The sequence below is a fragment of the Ciconia boyciana genome, chromosome 3 (genome assembly GCF_034638445.1).
Source record: "Ciconia boyciana chromosome 3, ASM3463844v1, whole genome shotgun sequence".
In the NCBI taxonomy this organism is placed as follows: domain Eukaryota; kingdom Metazoa; phylum Chordata; class Aves; order Ciconiiformes; family Ciconiidae; genus Ciconia; species Ciconia boyciana.
The window spans coordinates 79,920,001-79,942,090 of record NC_132936.1 but is presented as its reverse complement, the minus strand read 5'-3'; the positions used below and the strand labels follow the sequence as shown (position 1 = coordinate 79,942,090).

The window sequence follows — 22,090 nt, the reverse complement described above, 5'->3', positions numbered from 1 at the left end:
CAATCCACATTTTAACATCTCTGTAATGACCTAACGGCAGGGCAGTTGCTGGTGGGCTGGAAGTGTTTCCATGACAGACTGGCTTTGCAATAAAAAAGCAAACAGGTGGTTGCCTAGGGCAGCAAAATATTAGGAGCTGCACAATGTCAGTGCAGCGTGTGAACGGCCGCAGGTCCAGAAAGGCCGGATGTTCTCCAGTCATGCTGCTGACCGCAGTGTTGGATGCTCCGCGTGTACGCACGTCTCCTCAGTCCAAAAGGTGCAGTGCCAATGATTAGCTTTCACAGCAAAGATATGGTCAGTAAATTACACAGAAGAACCCATATCATTGAGCATTAACAGGCTTAAGGGGAAGCTATTGCTTTAACGGATTCATCAGCAATAACATTTTTTCCAGGCAACTAAAAAGGGACTATCCCTAGGGTATCCAGCTACTGTCCCTTTCACTGAATGCCTAAGTAGAATACTACTGTATTACCTAAATAAAACCAATTTCCTGCAGAGAAAAATTCAAACCACACAGTTCACATCTGCGTTTAGATGCAAGTTTTCACTGAGTTTTGATCTAATGTTCATTGTGCTCATTGAAGGTAGAGGCCAGTTTGAACATCCAGTTCAAATCTTCCCAAACTAGAGCCCAGGCCCATTTTTTAAATATAAATCCATCTCCAAGTTTTGCATTACTTTTTTAAAAATTTTATTTTATTTTACTTTTTATTTTTCCCTGGAAAAAGTGCAAATGTAATCTCCCACTACCACAAATTATACAGCCAAGTGTCCCAAGTTTGAGGAATTTAGAGAAGGGCTGACACACCAACAACGTGAGGGAGAATGCTTCCTCTAGGAAACCCCTTGCCTGATGATGGTGTTGGCCATACCACTGCTGGTAACCCACCAAGCAGCACCCTTCCTACTGAGTCACTGCTCTGATCTGGCATGGGGGATTAATGTACCCACTAGTTTCAGTGCCCGGGGTGCCCTCGATGGCTCCCTGTGCAGCCTTGCCCCAGGGGCAGACTGGCAAAAATAATTTGCAGCTTGGGCCGAAGCCAGGTAAGGCAGTTGCACAACTGTCAGATGATGGCGGATGCAGCTCCATTTATTCATGAGCTACTTCTCCTTTTTTCCTTTCTTTTTATCTTTTCTCTGTGAGTACCTGGGGGGTGCCCGCAGGTCCCGGCAGCAGGGCCGCCAAGGGTGTGCAGCCAGGGGCGAGGGGTGCAAAGGAGGAATGGGGCACTGGGGCCAGGGCGGGCAGCCCCAGAGACCTCACTGCAAATACTCCCAAAGGATAGCAGAAAATAGACTGCAACCACTATTTCCAGGGGAGAAGGTAACACCTATCAAGGAAGAACATGCAAATCGCAGTGAGAAAAAAAAGACCTAATAAATCCAGGCAGCTGCTGTCTCACTGGCATCAGCTTCACTGACCGTGTCTGTTTCTGAGGGGCAGATGTGCTGGCAGCTTCATGCAAGCACTGCGCAGGGTGGTGTCCCCGGGCCAGGCAGAGCGCTAGGTGTAAAGGCAGCAGCTTTCAGCAGATGCTGGGAAAAGCCATCCTGCCCTCAGCAACCACCAGAGGAGGGGGCTGGGGTGATGCTATTCGTGTACCTCATGGTCTGTGTTTTGCTGCCCAAGTTTCCTCGAGAACCTGCTGAGGAAAGAGTGAAGGCAGCTGGAAGAGAAGCCAGGCGCTGCCCTCCAGCTCACACAGCCGTAGCTGCCTCCCCGCTTACAGGCACTGCTGCTTCTCCCTTTTCTCCTGTTGCTTCCTCAGCCCTTGCATCTCTTAATTCAGCCAAATATTCATCGCTAGGGGAAAGCTTGAAGGGGGACCAGGTGACTTCGAAGAACATGAGGGTAAAAGCTGTGCCACCCAGCCATGAGTTTTCCTCCATGCGTATTTTATGAATTCAGTGCTGGGTTAGCAGTTACAAATGTAAATTGAGTATTAGGAATTATTAGGAAAGAGATAGAGAATGAAACAGAAAAAAACCCCATCATTATGTTGATACAGTTTGGGGGGCCAAAAGTACTTTTTTGTACTTTTGGGGGGCCAAAAGACCCAAAGTACTTGAAGATGAGATCAGCTAAGGGTTACTAAAGAGTACTGTGTCAGACTCCAGAAAATAACCTGAAAACAACTAGATATTGAAAGAGAGGAGCACGGTATGCTCTTGCCCCAACCTTATTCCTCCCCATGCCTCTGCCTATGGCACAGTCAGAAACCAAATGCTGGGGCAGAGGGACCCGACGACTGAACCGGTACAGCTGTTCCTATGTCCTTACTTGGGCGCATCAGTCATGGGCAATGAACATTCAGTTAGCAACCCAGCCGGGACAGGCACTTGCCAGAGGTACACAGGGACACACACTTCTGTCAGTGTGAAATGGGGATAAAACACCCCATTCTTCTAATTCACACAAGCAGAAGTGGCGGAGCAGGTTGCGCAGGATTCTGCTCTCACCCCTGGAAATCTGCTGACGCTCATGAATTACTCTGCTAGGAGACCAGAAATGAGGCTGGAGGTGCAAGGCATTGGCAGATTAGACCCAGAGGGTTTCTGAATTACTTGTTCTGCTTCATTCCTACTCTTTCCTGTCTGGCAAATTCATTCCAGTTTTGAAAGGTCAAGAAGTCTTGCAATGTTATGTTTGACTAATTGACCACATAACTTTGTGTTCAGGCTCCCCAGTTGTTTGGACACAGTCAGGAGCGTCAGGCTGATTTTTGCTAACTGGAACATGATGCCCAGAACTGGGGGGCTTCCAACATAGTTACTTTTATTGCTACAAGTAGCTGGGGAGCGTCAGCCTGGCCTGGCTGCTCTCGAGTAGAAATGCCCTTATTTCCAGGCTGCACTGCTGGCAGTTGGGGATGGTTTGCTAAAAACAAATATTTAAAATCATAGATGGTTCCCCAAAACTTTTCTGCTTCCTGCTGCTTCTTCCAGGGGGCAAGTTTTCCTTATTTAGCTTGAAGGATAGTCCCTCCTCTTCTGCCTGCCTGGGCAAAGTCAGGCCTGGGAGCGTCCAGGGATGGAGATTGCACGTGGAAGCCTCTCGCCCTTACGCCCTTCCTGACCACTGCTCCCACAACAAGCCAGTAGCCCGCTCACATCGCACCTCTGCCTTGCTGCTTTTTCCTCCATACCCATACCTGGGAAGAATGGGTTATAAAAATACTCATGTCACCAGAATACTTTCTGGAGAGGTTGGTCTGTTTTATGATTTTGTCTGGAAAAAGAAGTGGCATGCTGACGGAGGCTTTTTTCCTCCCCCCTCATGTTATTTGGTATTTTTGTGAAGTCCCAGTTTCTAGAATTATGTACAAGGATCTCAGCTTTCATTTTAAAAAACACAGTGAGCCATTACCCTCATAACTATAAAAAGTGAAGCTTGTATCTCCAAAACCAAGTGGCAAATGACATCCTTTACTTCTGATTCTTGAAATCTTACTATCTTGAAGGCAAAATGATTATGTTAGCAGTTACAGCAAGGGTTCTGGTTATAATTTTGAATATTTAGAAATGGTAGTGCTGTCTTTGTGATTTCCTGAGCACAGGGAATGGAGGACACTGAAAAATCATTTCAGACAGCCTGGGGCTGAAAGCAGTACAGTCTCTCCTCCAGCTTATCAGCCACTAGAACAGTATCCTCCTGCATGAATGTGCTCTCCTGAATGAATAACATACACTGAACCTGAATATTTTAGTTTGCAACTTGCACAACAATCAGAATGCATATTTTGTAACCCGTTTCCATCACAGGAGAAAATAAACTTCCCAGAAAATTAGCAAGAAACAGCGTGTTTACTGAAAGGTTGACACAGGACACAGGACTAAGCAGGACATCTTGGGTTACTGAATTCAGTCTGACAGGTGCCGTTTGTCACTTCCATAAATTGATACAATTATTTTTTAAATTATCTGGGTTTCTCTCAGGTCACTTTCTCTGATAAACACCCCAGAATGTCTTTCCTCTGATGGTTTGACAGCTTGCTTATAGCAGGCTCTATTTAATTCACCGTTATTTGATCTTGCACCACCTTTGTCCTTTAACCTACATAAATCTCCTTCTGTAGTGTGTTTATTTGTAGATAGCAAGCACATGGCTTCTCATTCTTCGTTTTGCTGTCTTTGTCTCTTCCTATCTAACAGCCTCTCTTCCCTCCCCTCACTCCTTCCCCCGTGTGCCCCCCATCCCCCCGTCTTGCCTTTTTCTTCAGCAGGGTTGACTGGGATTGCATGTGATGTCTCCAAAGGAGGGGTTTGGGTTTTTTTCTGTGTTGACATCACTATGATTCTAATTCAGCACACTGAAGTTCTGGGGGTTTTAGGAAGGAAAAAAAAGTAAACCCAGTTCACAACACTCAAATATATGATAGCTCAGCACTTAAATCTGAAGTAGTCAAGCAAAGTAAAAGAGAAGAAGCTATCATTTAAGATTCCAAATCATCCATCCATAAAAGGATGCCAGGAATCTTTAAAACCGAAGTCCCACCCAACAGCCAATGAAGTTTATGGATAATTGAGCAGTCTATGTAAACCAGGATAGCACCTGATTTTACGCAGTACATTCCAGAGCTAGAGAGTCTTAAAGTTCTTTAAATAGTAACACTTCCCAGATAGCTGCATTTAGTAGATTACACCTATAGTTAGCAGTAAGAGGCTAGGGGATGCTTCCCGAGGAGCCTATCTCCTCAGAGGGACTTTACCCAAGTATGTTGATATGTGTCTAATACACCTCTGTAGGACTGGCTGTGAGAAACAAATTCAGTTGCCTCTTCTTTCTGCAGAGACTCAAGCCCATTTCTCTCACCTCCTGTAAGAAGGGTGCCCAGCCTGCTAGCTTACGGGCTATATGATCCACCTCCGCCTCTCCCACTTTACAAGAAGTCCAGAAGATGCATTAGATGGGGGAAAAGCAGTAAGCATGTGAACGATTCTGCAATCCAGTGACGCAGGTATTCACTCTGTGGGGAAAGAGGAAATAGGCAAACTGGATACTGGATCCTGTATTTTATACTATGTACTGGTTAATACAAAATAGTAAAACATGGAACAGGGACCAGCTCTGGGTCTCCTCTCCCAAGCACCAAAAGAGTGAAGCATTGAGAGTTGCAAAGCCTTATGTCCTTCTGTGGATCTGCTTCTGATTCCCCAGAAATAAAAAAAGGGTTCATAATATGCTGTTTCTCCTGTCCTATGTTTCCTTGTCAAATGTAAGAGGAGAGGACTGTTTACTCTTAGAATCATTTTGGATAGACTAGCAACACGGTAATCCTGCACACTCATCAGCAAGGCAGAAGCTTCTGAGAAGATATGCCTGCCTTTACAGGCAATTCACACAGTCTCATTAATGTACTTTGGCTTTCAATGGATGCCAAAACAGGCAGAGAAAACCCCATACCCCACAGATTAATTACATACAGGCAGTAATGGTCAGCTATTGTAAATCAGCCTAGACTCATTGACTTTAGTGAAAGTACACTGATTGACATCAGTACAGATGTGACCTTTGAGACTGAAATAATTCTAGATTCTTCTTGTCTTATTCCAAACTTACTGGAATCTCTAAGACATCACTCTGACAACAGTGCCTCTCCACAGACAGTAATAGCTCATCAGCCAGCAATACAGCTTCCCCTCAATTAGCTTTTAAGAGGAACAGAGAGGAAGTGCCACGTATGACTGTGCATTTGGTGATATTCGACCCACTTAATTCAAACTCGCTGGATTTACCTGGTTACATATCACAAACACCCCAAATGTGTGTGCAGGTCTGTGCAAAAGAATGTTCTAGGCAATCAGTAAAAATTCACATTGTGGAGCATCTAAGTAAGCATAAAAGAAAGATTACAGTGTATAATTCCCAGAAGGCTTTAATATGCTTATATGTGGGATGAAGAGACCATTTGTATTTTATTTGCTAATAAAGCAACCTTAGATGTCTGCTTGAATAGGAAATTTGGGTAAAGTAGACCTTGAGTATTGATGAGCACAGTTATTTGTAGAGCATTCACCACTGTTTTGTGGGAAAACAAGGATAAGCAGAAGCCATGAGTAATTGTTTTCCTTTAGCACTGGGCATTAAACACTCCTTTGATAGTTGAAGTTCTCCATTTGGATAAAACAAACAAATATGTCCGCCTTGTTTGAGTGGTGACTCTCCTGTGAATCAGTAAAGGTCCAACACTGCCTAGGTAGGCAGGACCGCCCAATGCAATAGATACGTAGATACTTACCAATTCTTATAGAGAGGAAGTCTGCATGAGGATGTGTTTGAGACAGCATTGATGGTGCTATGCCAAGCCATTGCTGCTCAGCTTCAGGGCTCAGACCACATTAGATTCCCTCTGGCCCAAAGTGCCGTTCTCCCCAGAGGGAAGCTGGGCCCTTAATGCTTGGAAATGCAGAACAGGGCAGTTTTGTAGCTCCTTTCATAACACTGAGTCTGGGGAGTTTCTCCGCACCAGCTCCCTGAAGCTCTCCCTGGAAAGTCGCTGTGTGGTGCAAATACGTGATAACACCTGAAGGACTACATGGTGCAGAAAACAGGGAAACAAATGGAAAACTGCAACCTGCCAAGGAGGAAAAGAGGATTTGCTGTTATAGCAAACACATGCATCTTGTCAAAGGTTGGATTGTGGGGATCCTGTGTATATTTTCAATGCAGACAAGACTGCTTTTCAAAGGTTCATCTGAAAACTCAGACAGACTAAACTGCATGGTCCTAAACACGCCTGGTCAGAGTTTTCTGAAATTTGGTTGTCCTGATAAGAAGAGAGAAATTATGCTTAAACAAGCAAAAATAAAATCCTGTTTTTCTAGATGAAGTTGTGTTTGCCAACATCAAGAACAGTAACTTCTATATTCCTCATTCAGCACTGATATCTCATGACAAGAGGTGCTATTTGTACTTCTTTTCATGCTCCAATGTACAGGTCTATTAAGTGATTTTCCAATAGCCTTTATTTCAAATGGTTTGTTCTACTAAGCCAGTTCTTTCCACCTGTGCATTTAGTTAGCTGTCCTTAGATTTGCATATTACCATCCCTCTTTCCAATATAGAAAGTTTTTCCTGTAGACAACCAAAGAATGAGGATCACCTCTGTCTTTAAAAAGTGATGGAAAAATGCATGAAAATTTGCACAATTGTCACCAAAATGTCAATTCCCAGGGGAAAAAAAAAGTAAGAAAAAGAAGAAAGAAAAAGTAGATCTATTTGTTACAAAATATTTTTTGAAGGGAAAATAGAAATGAGTAGCAGCCAGAATGGATTTAAAAAAAAAATTTATGTCACACCAATAGAATTTCTTTCCTATAATGGGTAACAGGCTTTGTAGCTAGATGAGAAATAGTAGGAGTCACATACCTTTATTTTGTTATGTTCCTGCCCCTGGTTCACGTGACATTTTCATAAGCAAGCTAGAGTGTTGATGAAACCAGTGCAGGTTGTGTGCAAACCCACAGAGAGCTACACTCAGCGACTACATACCCTGGTTCACAACTGGAGTGAGAAGAGATACTGAGCGAGGTTTTGTAGGTATCTATCCTGGATCTAGTCCTGCTTACTGATTTCACTCATGATCTGGAGGCCTGAAGAGAGAAGGAGCTGACTACATCTGCAGAAGATATGACGCTGGAAGAGACCATAAATAAGACAGGATTAGAATTCAAGATGATTTTACAAGTGTTAACCAGGACTTTATAGACAGGGGTGTCATCTGCAGGACATAAAAAGTTACCTCTCTATTCTGCCTGGCATTTGTGAGGCCCCAGTAACTGGTTTCTACAGAAGCAAGAATGACTCAAGTTATATATTCAAAGAAGTTTGTAAGAGTAAGAGGAAATGGATTTCCAAGGGAGGTCCGTACCACCTCTTTACTTGGACATCTTTAGGACGAGATTAGACAAATGTTTAAGAAATGGCCTAGGTAGAGATGACCCTGCCATGGGAGAGATGGATGAACTAGAGGAGCTCTTTAAGTCGCATGCCACATTTCATTTTCTCTTTCAACTTTTCTCCTTGGTACCCACATTCTCTCTCCTTGGGAACAACAGAACCCAAAAATGTTATTTGATTGCCTCATTTCTAAATACAGTGCAATTTTAGTAGCCACACACAAAAGAAGTGGTATTTCATGTTAACAAATTGTCAAATTCCTGCCCTGGTTTTTAAACTCAATAGCTCATCTAAATTAGATGAAAATTAGGTCACTTGATTGGTCTGGCCCCAGTTTATAAAGGGTTTTCTGTATTAGTTGTAAAAGTAATAAGTGCATAAAAACACAGAATGCCATGACACAGTACCGACACATTACCACCCCCGCCCCATCCTTTTGAAGCTGCATTGACTCTTATGGATCTTTGTGCTGACCTTGCAGCTTTTAACATGATGTCTGGCTTCCTTTTTCATGAAGCCAACATTTCTTAGAAGCCAACACACTTCTAAGAGAGCCTTTGAGCCTTTGGAAGACAGCTTTTTTTTTTTTCATTTTATATGCTTCATGATACTAAATAGGTTTCGCAGCAAGTTCTTAGGGAAAAGCAGAAAGTCAGAGGCAGAACTCCCTTTGATAATTTGCCATGCCCGGTTTTTGTTAAACAGAGTCAGATGCTGAAGGAGCAGGTTTCCAGGTTCAAGTTGACAGGTCAACTATATCTGCTGTGTTCAGCTTCTCTATCAACTCACAGCTCAGAGACTGGAGGGGGGGAAGATGATACAATAAGCAGAGTAAAAGAAAGATCAGCCATGACATAGGTGAGACTCTCAGCCTCTGAATAGATACGGAAGAATCACTGAGGAAAATTAGTATGCTGAGCAAGTCTAGGGAAGTTACTGAGGCAAGGTGTCAAATAAGTTCAATACCTAAGAATTGATCCGATGGAAAGAGTTCAACCACACAGACAGAGTGCATCAAACCTGAGCAGCAAGTCAAACAGCGCTTCTGATTTCTTAAAGGAAGTTCCTACAATCCCGTAACATTCGGAGCATCAGAATGCTCCACGCAAGAGAAAAGGGCCTAGTGGCAACTCTGTAGGAAAAGTATATAAACCCCACAAAACCTAATAATAGATATCCTAACTCTATATCTAGATCCAAATTCTCAGTCCTCCAAAGAACAAGCTACTTAAACCCAGTGATTTGCACTAGCCCATTACCTGCAAAAAGATTCAAGGTATGAACCCAAAATGAAGGCTAAGGCAAGATTCGTGACTATTAGCCTAATTTTGCACTACGGTCATTTCTAGCAAGTGCTTATATTACCATCTACTTGTCATAAATTTCACAATGGATTCTGTAGACCTTTCTCTATGAGGCTACTCCTTTCTCTATGAGGCTACTCTCTACTACTTGCTGTGTAAGGCTGCATAAGGTACCCAAGCAGTCGGTAAAATAACGGGCTGTCTCCATAAGCATCTAGCAGCTGAACACGTTGGTCATGTGTGTCTCTGGGAAAAGTCTCAGCAACAGGGCTTCCTGCCTGAGGAATAAGATCCATTAGCAGAACTGTCCGCAGGAAACTCCCACTGTCCAGTATTATTTCATTGGAGATAAATGTTGCAGTGGTCCTTGGTACAGGAACATTAACTTCAGCCCAGGTTATGTTGTTCCAGGCCTCATATCAGTTTTTCCACTTACGTTTCAGTAATGTTTCAGTCTATTGCACACAATGAGCAGAAAACGCCCCGACTTGATAAGCTTAAGTGCCAGCTGATTTCATAAACAGTCCTGCTGCCTTCAGTGATGAAGGAGCAGAAGGCCCTTCATTCTGGCCAGTACCTAGCGTGGTCCCTCTGAATGTCTGTCTGGGAGTGCCACTGTTTCCCCATTAATAGAGAGTGCATTTAGGGAGCCTAGATGATTAATTAAGCTGAATAGCTGAGATGCCCGATTTCTGACATCGGAAAGAAGCTTTCCCTCCCTTTTCCTTTGAAGTTTGTGCCAGTAGGACTTTTTTTCTCCTAACAGAAGAATATTAACATAAAATTGACAATAAGTAGAAACCATGAAGGATTACTTTTGCATTACACAAGGGAAAACATTCCCTCACTGGGAGGGTAGCACAAGCACGGGAACAGGTTACCAGAAAGGCTGTGTAGGCTCCATCCTTGGAGCTTTTTCAAGACCTGATCTAAACACAGTTGTGGCTGATCTGACTTACTGCTGGTGGCAGCACTGCTTGGAGTAGGAGGTTGGAGTAGGTGACATTCAGTGGTCCCTTCCATCCAACATTTATGTGATTCTGTGACTTTTATCCAAAAGGATCAACTTACTTCTTTCAGATCTGCAGCAAACATGCAATATAATGCAGTTTGATTTTTGCTTCCTTCAGATATACATACATTTTCAGCAGTCTCTCAATTATAAAAGTCAATTTCACAGTCAGTAAATCGTTAATTTATTGATTCTCGTCTACTAAATCCAAGCAGCTCCACAAACAACAATATACTGGTGATGTACTGAGGGCTAAAAGAAATTACTCACATTTAAAGGGAGAAAAAGCACAAAGCTACAAATTGACAGCCTCTCTTCAGTACTGGAGCTATAATTTCAAATGTCAAAAACCTTTGACGTGCCTCGTACATTACATCTTTAGGAGAGACGTGCTTCTGTTTAAAAGCTGAAATGAAAGGACTTTTACCCATTTTGAATTGTAATTTCAGTAAACTCTTTAGGCTGCAATATTTAATGTATTTGTCTGAGGTTTGAGTTACTCATGCTGCCAAAGAGCTCTGTCTTAGCAGCAGGTGACCTCCATTGGAATTCTGCAGCTACACCCGAAACTTAAACAGAAAGGAGGAAGATTTAAAAGTATAATTTATTAAAAGCCCATATCAGGACCTTGACTTGTAAAGGAATGCTTGCAACCCGAAACACAGGCTTGAGCTCCACTCATTGCAAAACCAAGCCCTGAATGCTTTCAGCCCCTGGTATTAAGGTCCTGGTGGTTCTCCAATAGCAATGCAAAGGACAAGAAACAGATGACTCCTCCTGGCTGGGTTTTCATCTCTGTAGAGGGATTCGGCACAGCAGACAGCTAGGTTATAGCCTGCACCATGATGTAGCAAACCGTGTCTCCTTACAGGCCCAGTTCCAGTCAAAAGCTGCCACGAACAAAAGCTAGATTCATACAGAAGTCCCAGTCATTTTTTAGCACTCCTCGCCATTGTAGAAGGGCCTTCTGGGGAAATAGCCTGTGCACCCTGCGTCACCTAAATCCCTCTCTGGTCAAAGGCACCAGAGCTGTTCCCAGGGGCCATAGTTTAAAACAGCCTCAAGGCTCAACACAGGTTCAGCTTAAGGGACCTGCAGGTATCAGAGGGAATTGGACATATTTACGCACAGAGCCAGAACCATTCATGCTGAAAATCAAAATTAATTACCATTCATTCTGGTGAGACCCCACCTGGCGTACTTCATCCAGCTCTGGAGCCCTCAGCACAGGAAAGACATGGACCTGTTGGAGCAGCTCCAGAGGAGGGCCACAAAAATGATCAGAGGGATGGAACACCTCTCCTATGAGGAAAGGCTGAGAGTGGGGTTGTTCAGCCTGGAGAAGAGAAAGCTCCGGGGAGACCTTATTGCAGCCTTTCAATACTTAAAGGGGGCTTATAAGAAAGATGGGGAGCAGGGCCTGTAGCAGTAGGACAAGGGGTAATGGTTTTAAACTAAAAGAGGGTCGATTTACACTAGACATAAGGAAGAAATTTTTTACGATGAGGGTAGTGAAACATTGAACAGGTTGCCCAGAGCGGTGGTAGATGCCCCATCCCTGGGAACATTCAAGGTCAGGTTGGACGGGGCTCTGAGCAACCTGATCTAGTTGAAGATGTCCCTTCTCATTGCAGGGGGGTTGGACTAGCTGACCTTTAAAGGTCCATTCCAACCCAAACTATTCTATGATTCTATGATTTTGTATGTTTATTGAAAGCCTCATTATGCATGTTCTGGTCTTTTAATAGAGAGCTGTGAATGTATGTCTTCTGCCTCTGATCGTTAAAAGAAGTTGTGAAGAGTTTGATTGTTTAAGGGTTTGGTAATCAGAAAAACAGGTCACTAGTTTGTCTGCTGTTCTCTAACTGCTGCAGTGAACTCCCTGGTGCTCCTTGTCCATGCAATGTGGCTTTACTGCCTAATTTTCTTCTCCTCCCTTGCAGAGCAGAGATTTCACAATGAAAAGGCACTGAGATTTTCTGTAGTGTACTCTGGATTTCTTTCTATTGGTCTGTTTAAGAAAAACACCTGTAGTCACTTAAAAAGCTATCTTGGGAAGAGAATGTTTAAGATAAAACTTATTTAAGTCAGTCTTTAATGCTGAATAGTTAAAACTACCATACCTCCAGAGGGCTGGCATGGAAGAATCCACATGTAGCATCATTTTTGTAATTTCTGACACTTAAGCATATTTAAATTTTTTTTAAAGTAGCCACAGACATGTTTAGTCCACCCTGGTCTGCTTGTTGGCCTTAGGGAATCTAGCAAACAGAATGGAAATGCCTTTTCTCACAGAGAGCCTATTAAAGTTAGCAGTCTGTTAGGAACTAGATATTACTTCTAGATTTCCTGCCCGCTGCTCTGACAGTTTTTCCTACACATTTCTCCAGAGTTGTCCTACAATGCTCGGAAGTCTTTAGCCTCCTGCTTACTTTGACTTCACCAAGCTTTAACTCTCTCATGTGGGAAAGCCAAGGGCATCCATCCACCGGCGTATGAAGGACTGAAGCTACTGTTGCCAAAGTCAGCAGTCTTCCAGTGGTTGCACTGGATCCTGGAACAGATTCTGTGAGTGACTCTTAATAGGAAAAAAACAAGGATGGTTTTCCAGAGATACAATCCAGGCTGAAACTATCTTTATGCAGTGACTATTCCTGTGCTACTGCTAAATGACTAAGGAACCGGTGGTAATAGACTGCCACTTTTCACCTTCAAGTCCCCATTATGTGCCCACCATACCGTGGTGGGGGTGCCTGATAGTCGTCACCATCCTGAAGTTATGGAATGCTTCTATGAAATGGGTGGAGTGACTCTGATCGGCAATCTCAGCACTTCCCTGAAGGCGGGAGCACTTCAGTGGAATATTAACAGCTCACGAGAAATTAATATGCAAACAAGAATGCAAGTGAAATAGTAATTACTGTTATATGAGATGATAAGCATGAGGTGGAGTTGTATGTGTCCTATTTTCCTAAATACTGTTTGCTTCTTGGTTTGAGGCTCACATAAGGACTGACAAAATGAAGAGGAGTTTCCAAACAAGGGTGGCATAGGAGTTTTGCAACCCTCACAAGCATACTGGGACAGTTTCCGTAAAGACTGATGCAAGATTAGAAATACACAGAGGGCTTGCTAATCTCGCTAAAACAGAAGGGAAATGTGAAACTTGTTCAGAGCAGCAACCGTCAAGACATTCCCAGCTGGACTCCATTACCTGCTTCCAGGGAAGTCTATCATAGCTCCATAATTTCAAAGTACAGGAAGCCTGAACCTGAAAAGGTAATTTGATTTGATTGAATACAAGGAGACGCAGACTAATGGGCCTGCAGTTGGAGGGAGTGTGTGGGAGATGGCAAGTGTGTGGGAGAAGGCAGGGCTGCGGACTGGAGGAAAAGGGTCAGGGGCGGCTGGTAGAGAAACAGTGTCCTGGATGGCTGCATGATTTACCGATACTGGGGCAAGGGAAGGAGTCTGTTGCTCAAGCCTGGGGGAGACTCTGTCACCCCAGGGGAAGGTTATAGAGCTTCCCCATATTTTGTGTCACAGAAAAGGCTACATAAAACAGGTAGTCACCTGCCCCAGGTACGTGGTGCTATCTGCTGGGATAGGGAAGAAGTTTTATCATCAAAATTCACTGCAGAAGAAAACAACAACAAAATTGCCTATTCTGATTAATTCCAATATATCTTCTTTTTTACCTATAACAACCCCTTTCTCTCATGCCATACTGCACACTGGCCTGTACAGAACAGCTGGTTTTTTATGTTTCACTCTCAAGAACCCCTGCTTGCATTTCTGCAGCTTGGTAGCTCTTGCTCCTGTATGGGTTTATAGTATATTCAGTGACAGAAAGCACAAGTGACAGGCAACAAGGCTTCCAGAGGAAGAGACTCATGTTACCTTTTCCTTTTATCTGCCATAGACATTTCCATCGATGGCAAGTGGGTGGTAAATAGCTGGTAAATATTCCTCCTATGCTAGTCTCCAGCCATGGGTGCAGCCAATTGACAAATGAAAGGTGGAAGGCACTGGAGTGAGAACCTCCACATCCCAGGATGTCTACACCGATATGCCTTTAAGCAACCCTGCTCTCTGGGACCAAGCCTCATTCTCCTTCCCCTTTTATTTCCACAAGGAGATAAATTGGTCACAAGTCTTTGTGATAGCCTTTCAAAAGCAGGGGCTTCTTGGATGAGCATTATAAACCCTTTTTTGTTCTAGCTTGATAGTGGACATTACTAACATAACCAGCCACCTCTGAACCGAGAAGGAAAGGTGTAAGTGTGTGGTTTGGGTTGCTGACAGAGTCCCATCCTCCCAGCCCACATCATGGGTGTATACAAGGAATTTCTGATGCATGCTCATGTGAACAACCAGTATGCAGTCAAGCAGTTTCCAGCAAATGGCTCTTAAGACTTCAGAGCCGCTGCCACACAGAAGTCTCTTGTTCATATGCAGGATCCGCCTCCCTACCCTTTCATTAAAAAAGCACAGGTCACAACAGTGGCATGTTTATCTTAGTAGGGTATTAAGTCCTACCAACTGAGTCACAGCCACTGGTTTAGGATTAGAAATGGGTTTACCCCAGCTATTCCAAAACACTCAAAATGCAGGGCAAGGCACATGTACAATGTCAGTGCTCAGGCAACAGCTGTAAGAAGGTAAAATGTGAATAGGCTGAGTCTGAACCAGATGAAAGCAGTTTTTTATAAGAGAGTGAATGCAAGACAGCTCTGGTGGAGAAACACGGGGCTGTTCATGGGCAGCTGTCAGCCTGGAGAGGCTGATGTCCTTAGCTGTCCTCTGCAGAGAAGTCGGCTGCTACAGAGGACAGGGGCTTACCTTCAAAATGCTTGAATCTCCTCCTAGGCTAGAATTAGTATCTGTGAACACCCTCATAGATGTGTTCATGCATTGAAAGCTCCAGCCACAAGAGATTAAAATCTCAGGAGGCGAGTAACTTCTGTAAGTCCAACACTTAAAGGAACTGTTTCTCCGGCTCATAAAAAATTATGAGTGAGCCTGGACTGGCATCACATCATCCTATGCTAAATTGAGTCCTGCCTTCACTATAGAGACAATATTGGTTATTTGGACAGCTGGATTCAGCAGAGCAGACAAGTGTCCTGCGGGTAAAGTCCTACATGGTCCTTCTGAGAGAAGTCACAACTTCATTTAAGCCTATGGCCTGCACCCTCTCTGCTCTTTTTCTGTTTGGTCTCCCTTCTACCATGAGCTGGCTCCCAGCCCAGAAGACAAGGTATCTCTCCTCCTCTTCCTTATGGGATAGGTAGTAGAGCTGGAAAAGGGCCTCGTGAGATATTAAGAGCGGTGTTGAGGGAGGAGGGAGGGGGACCTTGCAGCCAGCGAGGCTAAAAGTAGTGTAATGACCTGTGAGAGGGGAACACAACCAGCAGTTTTCAGGTGACTCCTTTAAGAAGCAAAAAATCTGCTGGCACTCAGGAGATGAGGTAAGGAGGGAGAAGCAGAGAGATGAAGGAAGGGTGATGGGTAGGGAACAGCAAAGCTTTAAGGAAGGATGGCATACATCAAGGACATAAAGGAAGATTGAGATAGACATTTTGGTGCCTCCAGAGAAAGACAGAGAACATCAGCAGGTAGGATTCAGACAGAAGTGGCATACTGATGTCTATGCAGCCATGCATGTAGAGGGGTCTTGGGAGAATAGATAAAAGGACAATACCAGTGGATACATTGCATGGTGGAAAAGGAGCAGTATTTGAAAGGAGAGAAGGGAAATACAGGACATTTGGAAATGAGAGCTAAAATGCTGGAGGAGGGCTAGATGTTTAGGCCTTTAGAGGCACACAGGAGCAACTCACACTGCTGGAGCCCTTGGCACGACAAAAACTATTTTCCTCTGACTTTGTGGGCAAAATGAGTTCACTGACTGGCAACTCCCTTTCCACTCCCTTCCCAGGCAAAAACAGCTTTTACTGCTTGATCTGTTCTGCTCAGTGTTACGGATCTCACATCTGAGTTCTGACCCTCTCTCAACACATATTTTCTGTATTTTCTAAGGCCACCAACCACAGGTAACTGTACCTCAGTCCTTTCAGCTCCCAACCAGCCCTCACCAGCATGGCACTGGCACAACCTCATAAACACCGAGAGAAGCCAGATGCGGTGTGACCCTTGCAGATTTGAGCACAGCTCTGAGGAAATAGGAGAGCTTAACCCTCAGTAAGGTAAACTCCTAAAATCACGAACCCCCTATCATGAACGGCGGGGCTTCGCAAAGCATGTGCGTCACATTTAGCCATTCCTGCCTCAACTCCAAAATCAGCAGGGCACCAACAGTGGTGAAGGAGGAGGGGAAGAACAGAGCAACATGGACAGGCTTTCATAGCAAGAAAGGAAATGCTGTGTAGGTGGCCTGGACCAAGCAGCCCTGAATTTTAATTAGCCCCTTTTTCTTCTGAAGGGGCTAATAAAAATGGAGAAGTCAGACATTGGTCTGGCAGGTAGGAATACTGCAGATATGTCAGGCCAGGCTAATTTCCTGGGAGAGCAGGACTTTGGAAAAAAGAGTGGCTGCAGTAGAGTTAGACATGCCTGGGCATCTCCTAGGAATCAGCCATGCTTTCCTATGCCAGCTGCAAACTGTGAAAGATTTTTCATATCCAGATCATTTAATGTTGCTTGATGCATCAGCCTTATGTTTTACAGGTACCCCACTCTCTGGAGAAGTAATTTATTTCCTCAGGACACTCACACTGCTACAGCCCATGAAGAGTGTCTTCTGTGTGACAGCCCCAGAAAGTGAGCATTTGGGGTGGTGGTAGCTTAGTCACAGGAGGCTCCTGACTGCCCCACAGTAGTCTCTGGAAAGACAATTCAGGGCTCATGTGTCCAACAGGATGGATTAAACAGCAGCAGCACGGGCTCAGCCGGCTGGGAGTGTGAGCCAGGTAGTTCTCTGTAGCTTACCAAGAAGGACCATGCAATCTGATGGCTTTGCCACAGTTAAGAGCTCCAGCACAAGCCAGTATACTAAGGGCTTTGTAGTACTGCTACAGCTCAGGACAAGGCTCAGTCCTAATGTTCCCCTCTAGTACATCTGCAATGCCTTCACCATGGAAAAAGGGTAGGAATCAGCTTCATTTCTCCAAATGGGAATATGCAGACTGTCTCCACGCTCCCTTCTCCCCATCCTTGTGTTTGGAGGCATCCATGGGCAAGCACATCTCCTCTGCAACTCCCGCTCAGTGTCAGCTCCTTGGAGACCAGTGCCAGTTAGGGCCAGCTCTGAGAACAGCTCTTGCAACACTTGCCCGTGTTACGTGGCTGGCCAAACCATTGGCCAGCTGGCATATAAAAATACTCATCCTTTCCACAGAGAGACTCAAGGGATACTGTGTGCCACCAAGGAGCTAATCAATTAAAAGCCTCCTAAGACAGAAAATCCTATGGTGAGTATTCTGGGTGTTGGGTTTTTTGTTTTGTTGTTGTTGTTAAAATAACTGCCTAAACAATATATTTAACCAGCAAAGAGTAAATAGGGAAACGATAATTATGAAGGACAAAACCCCACAAAGATTAGCCTCTGGTGCTATAATCTTTTAAGGAAAGGCTGCCTTCATTTACACTGAGAAAATAAACACAGGAAAATAAACGCGACGGGCTCTGGGATGGAGTCATGAATTTAACCAGCCTCTTTTATCTCCCATTTTTGTGATCGCGCTCTGCAGGGCATTTCGGTTTGGTGGCTGCAGCCTCCTATGCGAAAGCTAAGTCCTAATTGCAGTGCACAGCTCCTGAGGCTCGCTTAATCTTAGTTAGACTGGCAGAAAGAATGAAAGCAGTGTCAAGGGTGATGCACAGCAGGCCTGCCGGAGCCGCCCGCTGCCTGGTACCAAAGGAAGAGCTCCTCAGCCTTATCAGATCTCCTTGGTAAAGACTCTGCACATTCCTAAGGAGGGACTCAGGACCAGGCCGTTGGATAACCCAAAGGTCTGGGCAAGGGATGTGAAACAGGCCGAAATGTCTTTGATCAGTCGAAAGGAGAGAAAAAAACCTCCACAAAAAAACCCACCATCCCCCGTTTGCTCTCCAACATTTGCTGCTAAGAGGATGTGACTGAGCTAGGAGTTAAGAATTCCTCCAGAGCAGAAGTGCTGATCAGATAGCCTATCCAACACCGCATTTTAAAAATAGCGTCCAGTTAATGCTGATTTTTTTTAAAGCTGTGTTGTTATTACTGCTAATGTCAAGAAAGAGCAATAAAATAAAGGCTTTTATAACTGGGTGTGCTTTGCACTATCCTTGGTTCTTGCCTCTGTTCGAGCAGGTGATAATTATGCTTTTGTTTAGAATAAGCATTGTTCTTACATTCTCTCATTCATTTTTCCAGTGGTTTTAAGCCTGTGATCTCAACCCCCTAGAATTTTGCAGACTGTTTCTAAGGGTTCCAAAACAGAAACGAGCATGTTATCACCAGGTGTAAACTTCTTCTGAAATTTCTTCACCTGATAATTGCAAGGGTCCATCAACCTAAAAAGATTGGAAAAAGTACCACCAGTTTGGTTTCTAAGCCTTGTAGAGGATTACAACCGCTGCAAAACAAGAGTAGCATTGTGATCTAATTGAAAGTGTTTGCATGCTGAGTATAGTAGTCTGTAAATAAAAAGCCAGTATTTCACTATCTAGACTTGCAATATAGAAGTACCATTAACAATAGAGAATTAAAAGATTATGTTTTCTGCATTATTTCATTCAAGAAGATTATAAGACAAAAGAAGCAAATGAAAAGGCACATACTGGAATTTTCTCCAAAGTAGAAACTAGCTGTGACCTCTTTAATGTATTAAATGAATTAATTCATTAAAGCTTCCTCCCCTCACCCTCGAACGTCCCTTTGGGAAGCAAAACTGTGCCATCTAGTGGGATTTAGACCAAGTCTTAGCTGTGCATTCCCACTAGTCACTACAGACACCCTGCAGACCACCTCCACTTGAATAAGTTTATGTTATAGCATGGACCTTTTTGGATTCCACTTTGCTCCCAAGTTCAAATCCCTCCTCTGCTACAGCTGCAGGAAGGGTCTGCAGACGGTCTGTTCGCCCTGCCAGGCTTAGGGGCAGAGAGGACTTTGTGTGCTCAGAAGGGGAGCACTCAAAAGCTCAGTCAGGACTTGCAGGATGACTAGTGTGTCACGACAAACAGGCAATGCAACTTCCCAAGGGCAGGCTCTGAAAACAGGGGAAAGCAGGGGCAAACACGGCAGGGTTGGCTGGCTAGGGGGAGACTTTCCACTCCTTGAGCCAGGCAGCACTGGCAAGGTAAGATACATCCCACGAAGGCTGGTTTTTTCCAGGGGCTGGAGGAAGGGAGGGGAAGTTGCTTTTTCATTTATCTGCTAAATCCATGTTTCTTCTTGGCTTCTGAGTTGATGGGAAAGATGGGGAAAAATGATTTTCGTGAGTATGATTTGGTAAATTTGAAACACCAAAGCCACAGCCTTCACCACGGATGAAGACTCCCCCGCTTGCCAAGCAGCCAGCAACCTTGGCTTGCTACGCTGCATAGCTATAGACCTGGTGTATGCAGCCAAGGCTGTAATACAATCTCATTTCCTAGTACTGTTTTGTAACCTTAGTTAAGCAATAGGCCTAATATAGATTTCAGTACAATCTTTTAATCTTTGCCCTTTATGGATTAGTGTATCTTTATACCAGACAGGCATTTCACTGTTTGCAGTTTTTTTCTTCTGTGCTAGTGATAGGAGAGAGCCATATAATGTACAACTGCAATACTAAAATCAATACAAGTGTTGCAAGCGACTTGTATACCTACCTAATAAAACCTGGTAGATGTCCTTTGGGAGTGCTCATTAGTGCCTCAGCCACAACAGGTGAATGAGTAACAACTCTGAAAGGAGTTTTCAGTTTCAGAAAAAGTAAAGTTCACTGGCCAATCCTCAAATAATTAACAACCCTTTCCTCTGCAAATGCAGTGAGAAGTGACATCTTCCAACAAAACATAAGCTGTTTTTCTCCAACTCAAAGCATCCTGTGGAATAATTGGATCAGCTCTGTGCTCCGGCAGACCTTTGTCTTGTATGAATCAACATGGAAAGGAATCTTAAGAATGTTTTGGTCATTTCTTTCGGATTTTTACTTCTCTTCACTGCTTATGGAGGACTCCAGAGTCTACAGGTAAGTGGAGCATCTCCCACTGGTTGGCAAGACAGCTGGCCTGGAAGGGCATCAGGCCAGCTGGTTGTGTGAAACCTGCCAGTCTTTCCACGGTTTCTGTGAAGAAGGCATGCACAATATTTTTTTGAGGTGGGTTAGGACATCAGCTTGGTGCAGGTTAGTATCCCTCACCCAGATCCATAGCATTTACCAAATATTTTATTCTAGTACTTCTCAAATAGTTTGAACACTTGTGTCAGACAAGTATTCTTTAGGTCCACAAAAGCTGTTTGAATGAAAACTAAATTTCTCTGAGATTTTTCTCAAAATAATATATTGCAAAATGGAAAACAAATTCCATTTCTGGAAAGAGTTTGTTTTGAAGATTTCTAAATTGCTATAATTTCATTATTGTAATACAGCAATGTACAATAATAAAAATGTATGCCCAATCCATTAAATAATTTAAGTATAAAATAATACAATAATTCCTGGCATCATGATATAACATAACAATAAAAAATATTATTTTAAATGAAAGGCAGCTGTGGCTTGTATTGGCATTAGCATCTTAAAACACAGTAGCAGAGATGGGTTTGTAGAATGACTTGAACACTCAGGATACCATCAGAGCTGGCTTGTTTAGCATAGCCAACATAAAAGACTGAGGGTTACTGCTGCTGTCTATGAATACTTCAGAGTAGACAAACACAAGGAGGAACTTCTCCGACTAGAAGACTCTGCTGGTCTAATGACAAATAAATGGATATAAGTCATCCATGAGCAACTTTGGGCAGGATATTAAAAGATGACCCTGATCAATTGGGTCAGATTTTCCCACCGGTGTGGGAATCTGTACAGTTTAAAGGTGAGGCTTGATATATAACATGAGGCACTTGTTTGCAATAACAAGGGCTTGACCTCATTTCAGGAAGATGTCCCTGCTAGCTCTGTACATCTCTCTCTTCTCCTCTCCTTGAGCAGTTTCTGTTCACGGACACTGTCAAATTCTGAATTCAGGGAAGTTCTGCAAAAACAGTCCTGAAAATGGATGGAGATGTTATGAGCTGGGCAGACAAACGAAGTGGGGGAAGATAAACCCAAGAAGCCACGAGTCAGCCCCACCACCTGAAACGGTACCTGCTCAGGTTAAGTGCTGGAACATAAAGCCTCCCCTAACGCTGCAGGAGGGAGTGGTGCTGATTCATGAAGTAGCCCTCTTCTCTCTCCATTTTGTCTTGGTGGTTAAAGAGGACCTGCTGAGACACAGTCAGAAGCAGGTTATTCTATTGTATTGTAGCCTGCAGGACAGGCATTAAAAATTTGCATTGTTTATTTCAACATTCCCTCCCCCCAGAAAAAAGCTCAAACCAATAACACTTAAGTTAATCATATGTTTTTGGAGGCCTGGCTCCTAATTTTTGGAAGCTGTAGCTGACAAAACCAGGCACGCGATGTTTCAGAAATAGGACCTCAGTGATCAGGAAGCCTCTTTGCCTTTTTACAAAACAACCATTCCAATTCTCAAATACGTTGACGCTGCTCGACAGAGAACCTCCTCACCTCACTGTCCTGATGCCTGCCTCTCACCAAGGGTGCCGCGCAGCTGCCACCACGGTCCTGTACGGCCAGATCGTGCAGCCGCTGCAGGGCTTGGAAGTGTGCGGTGCAGCTACCAGCAGCCTCGCTCTCCTCCAGCGCTCTCCAG

The 22,090-nt window shown here is 43.9% G+C and overlaps 1 protein-coding gene across 1 annotated transcript in view; it reads left to right on the top strand.

Moving 5' to 3' along the window:
• Nucleotides 1-20,274: 20,274 nt before the first annotated feature.
• Nucleotides 20,275-22,090, top strand: part of UNC93A (unc-93 homolog A) — a 19,436-nt gene continuing 17,620 nt past the window's right edge. The window contains exon 1 of the mRNA XM_072857972.1: nucleotides 20,275-20,403. Within this exon, the coding sequence (XP_072714073.1) occupies nucleotides 20,317-20,403 (87 nt within the window). The 5' untranslated portion in view covers nucleotides 20,275-20,316. The remainder of the gene's footprint in view (nucleotides 20,404-22,090) is intronic.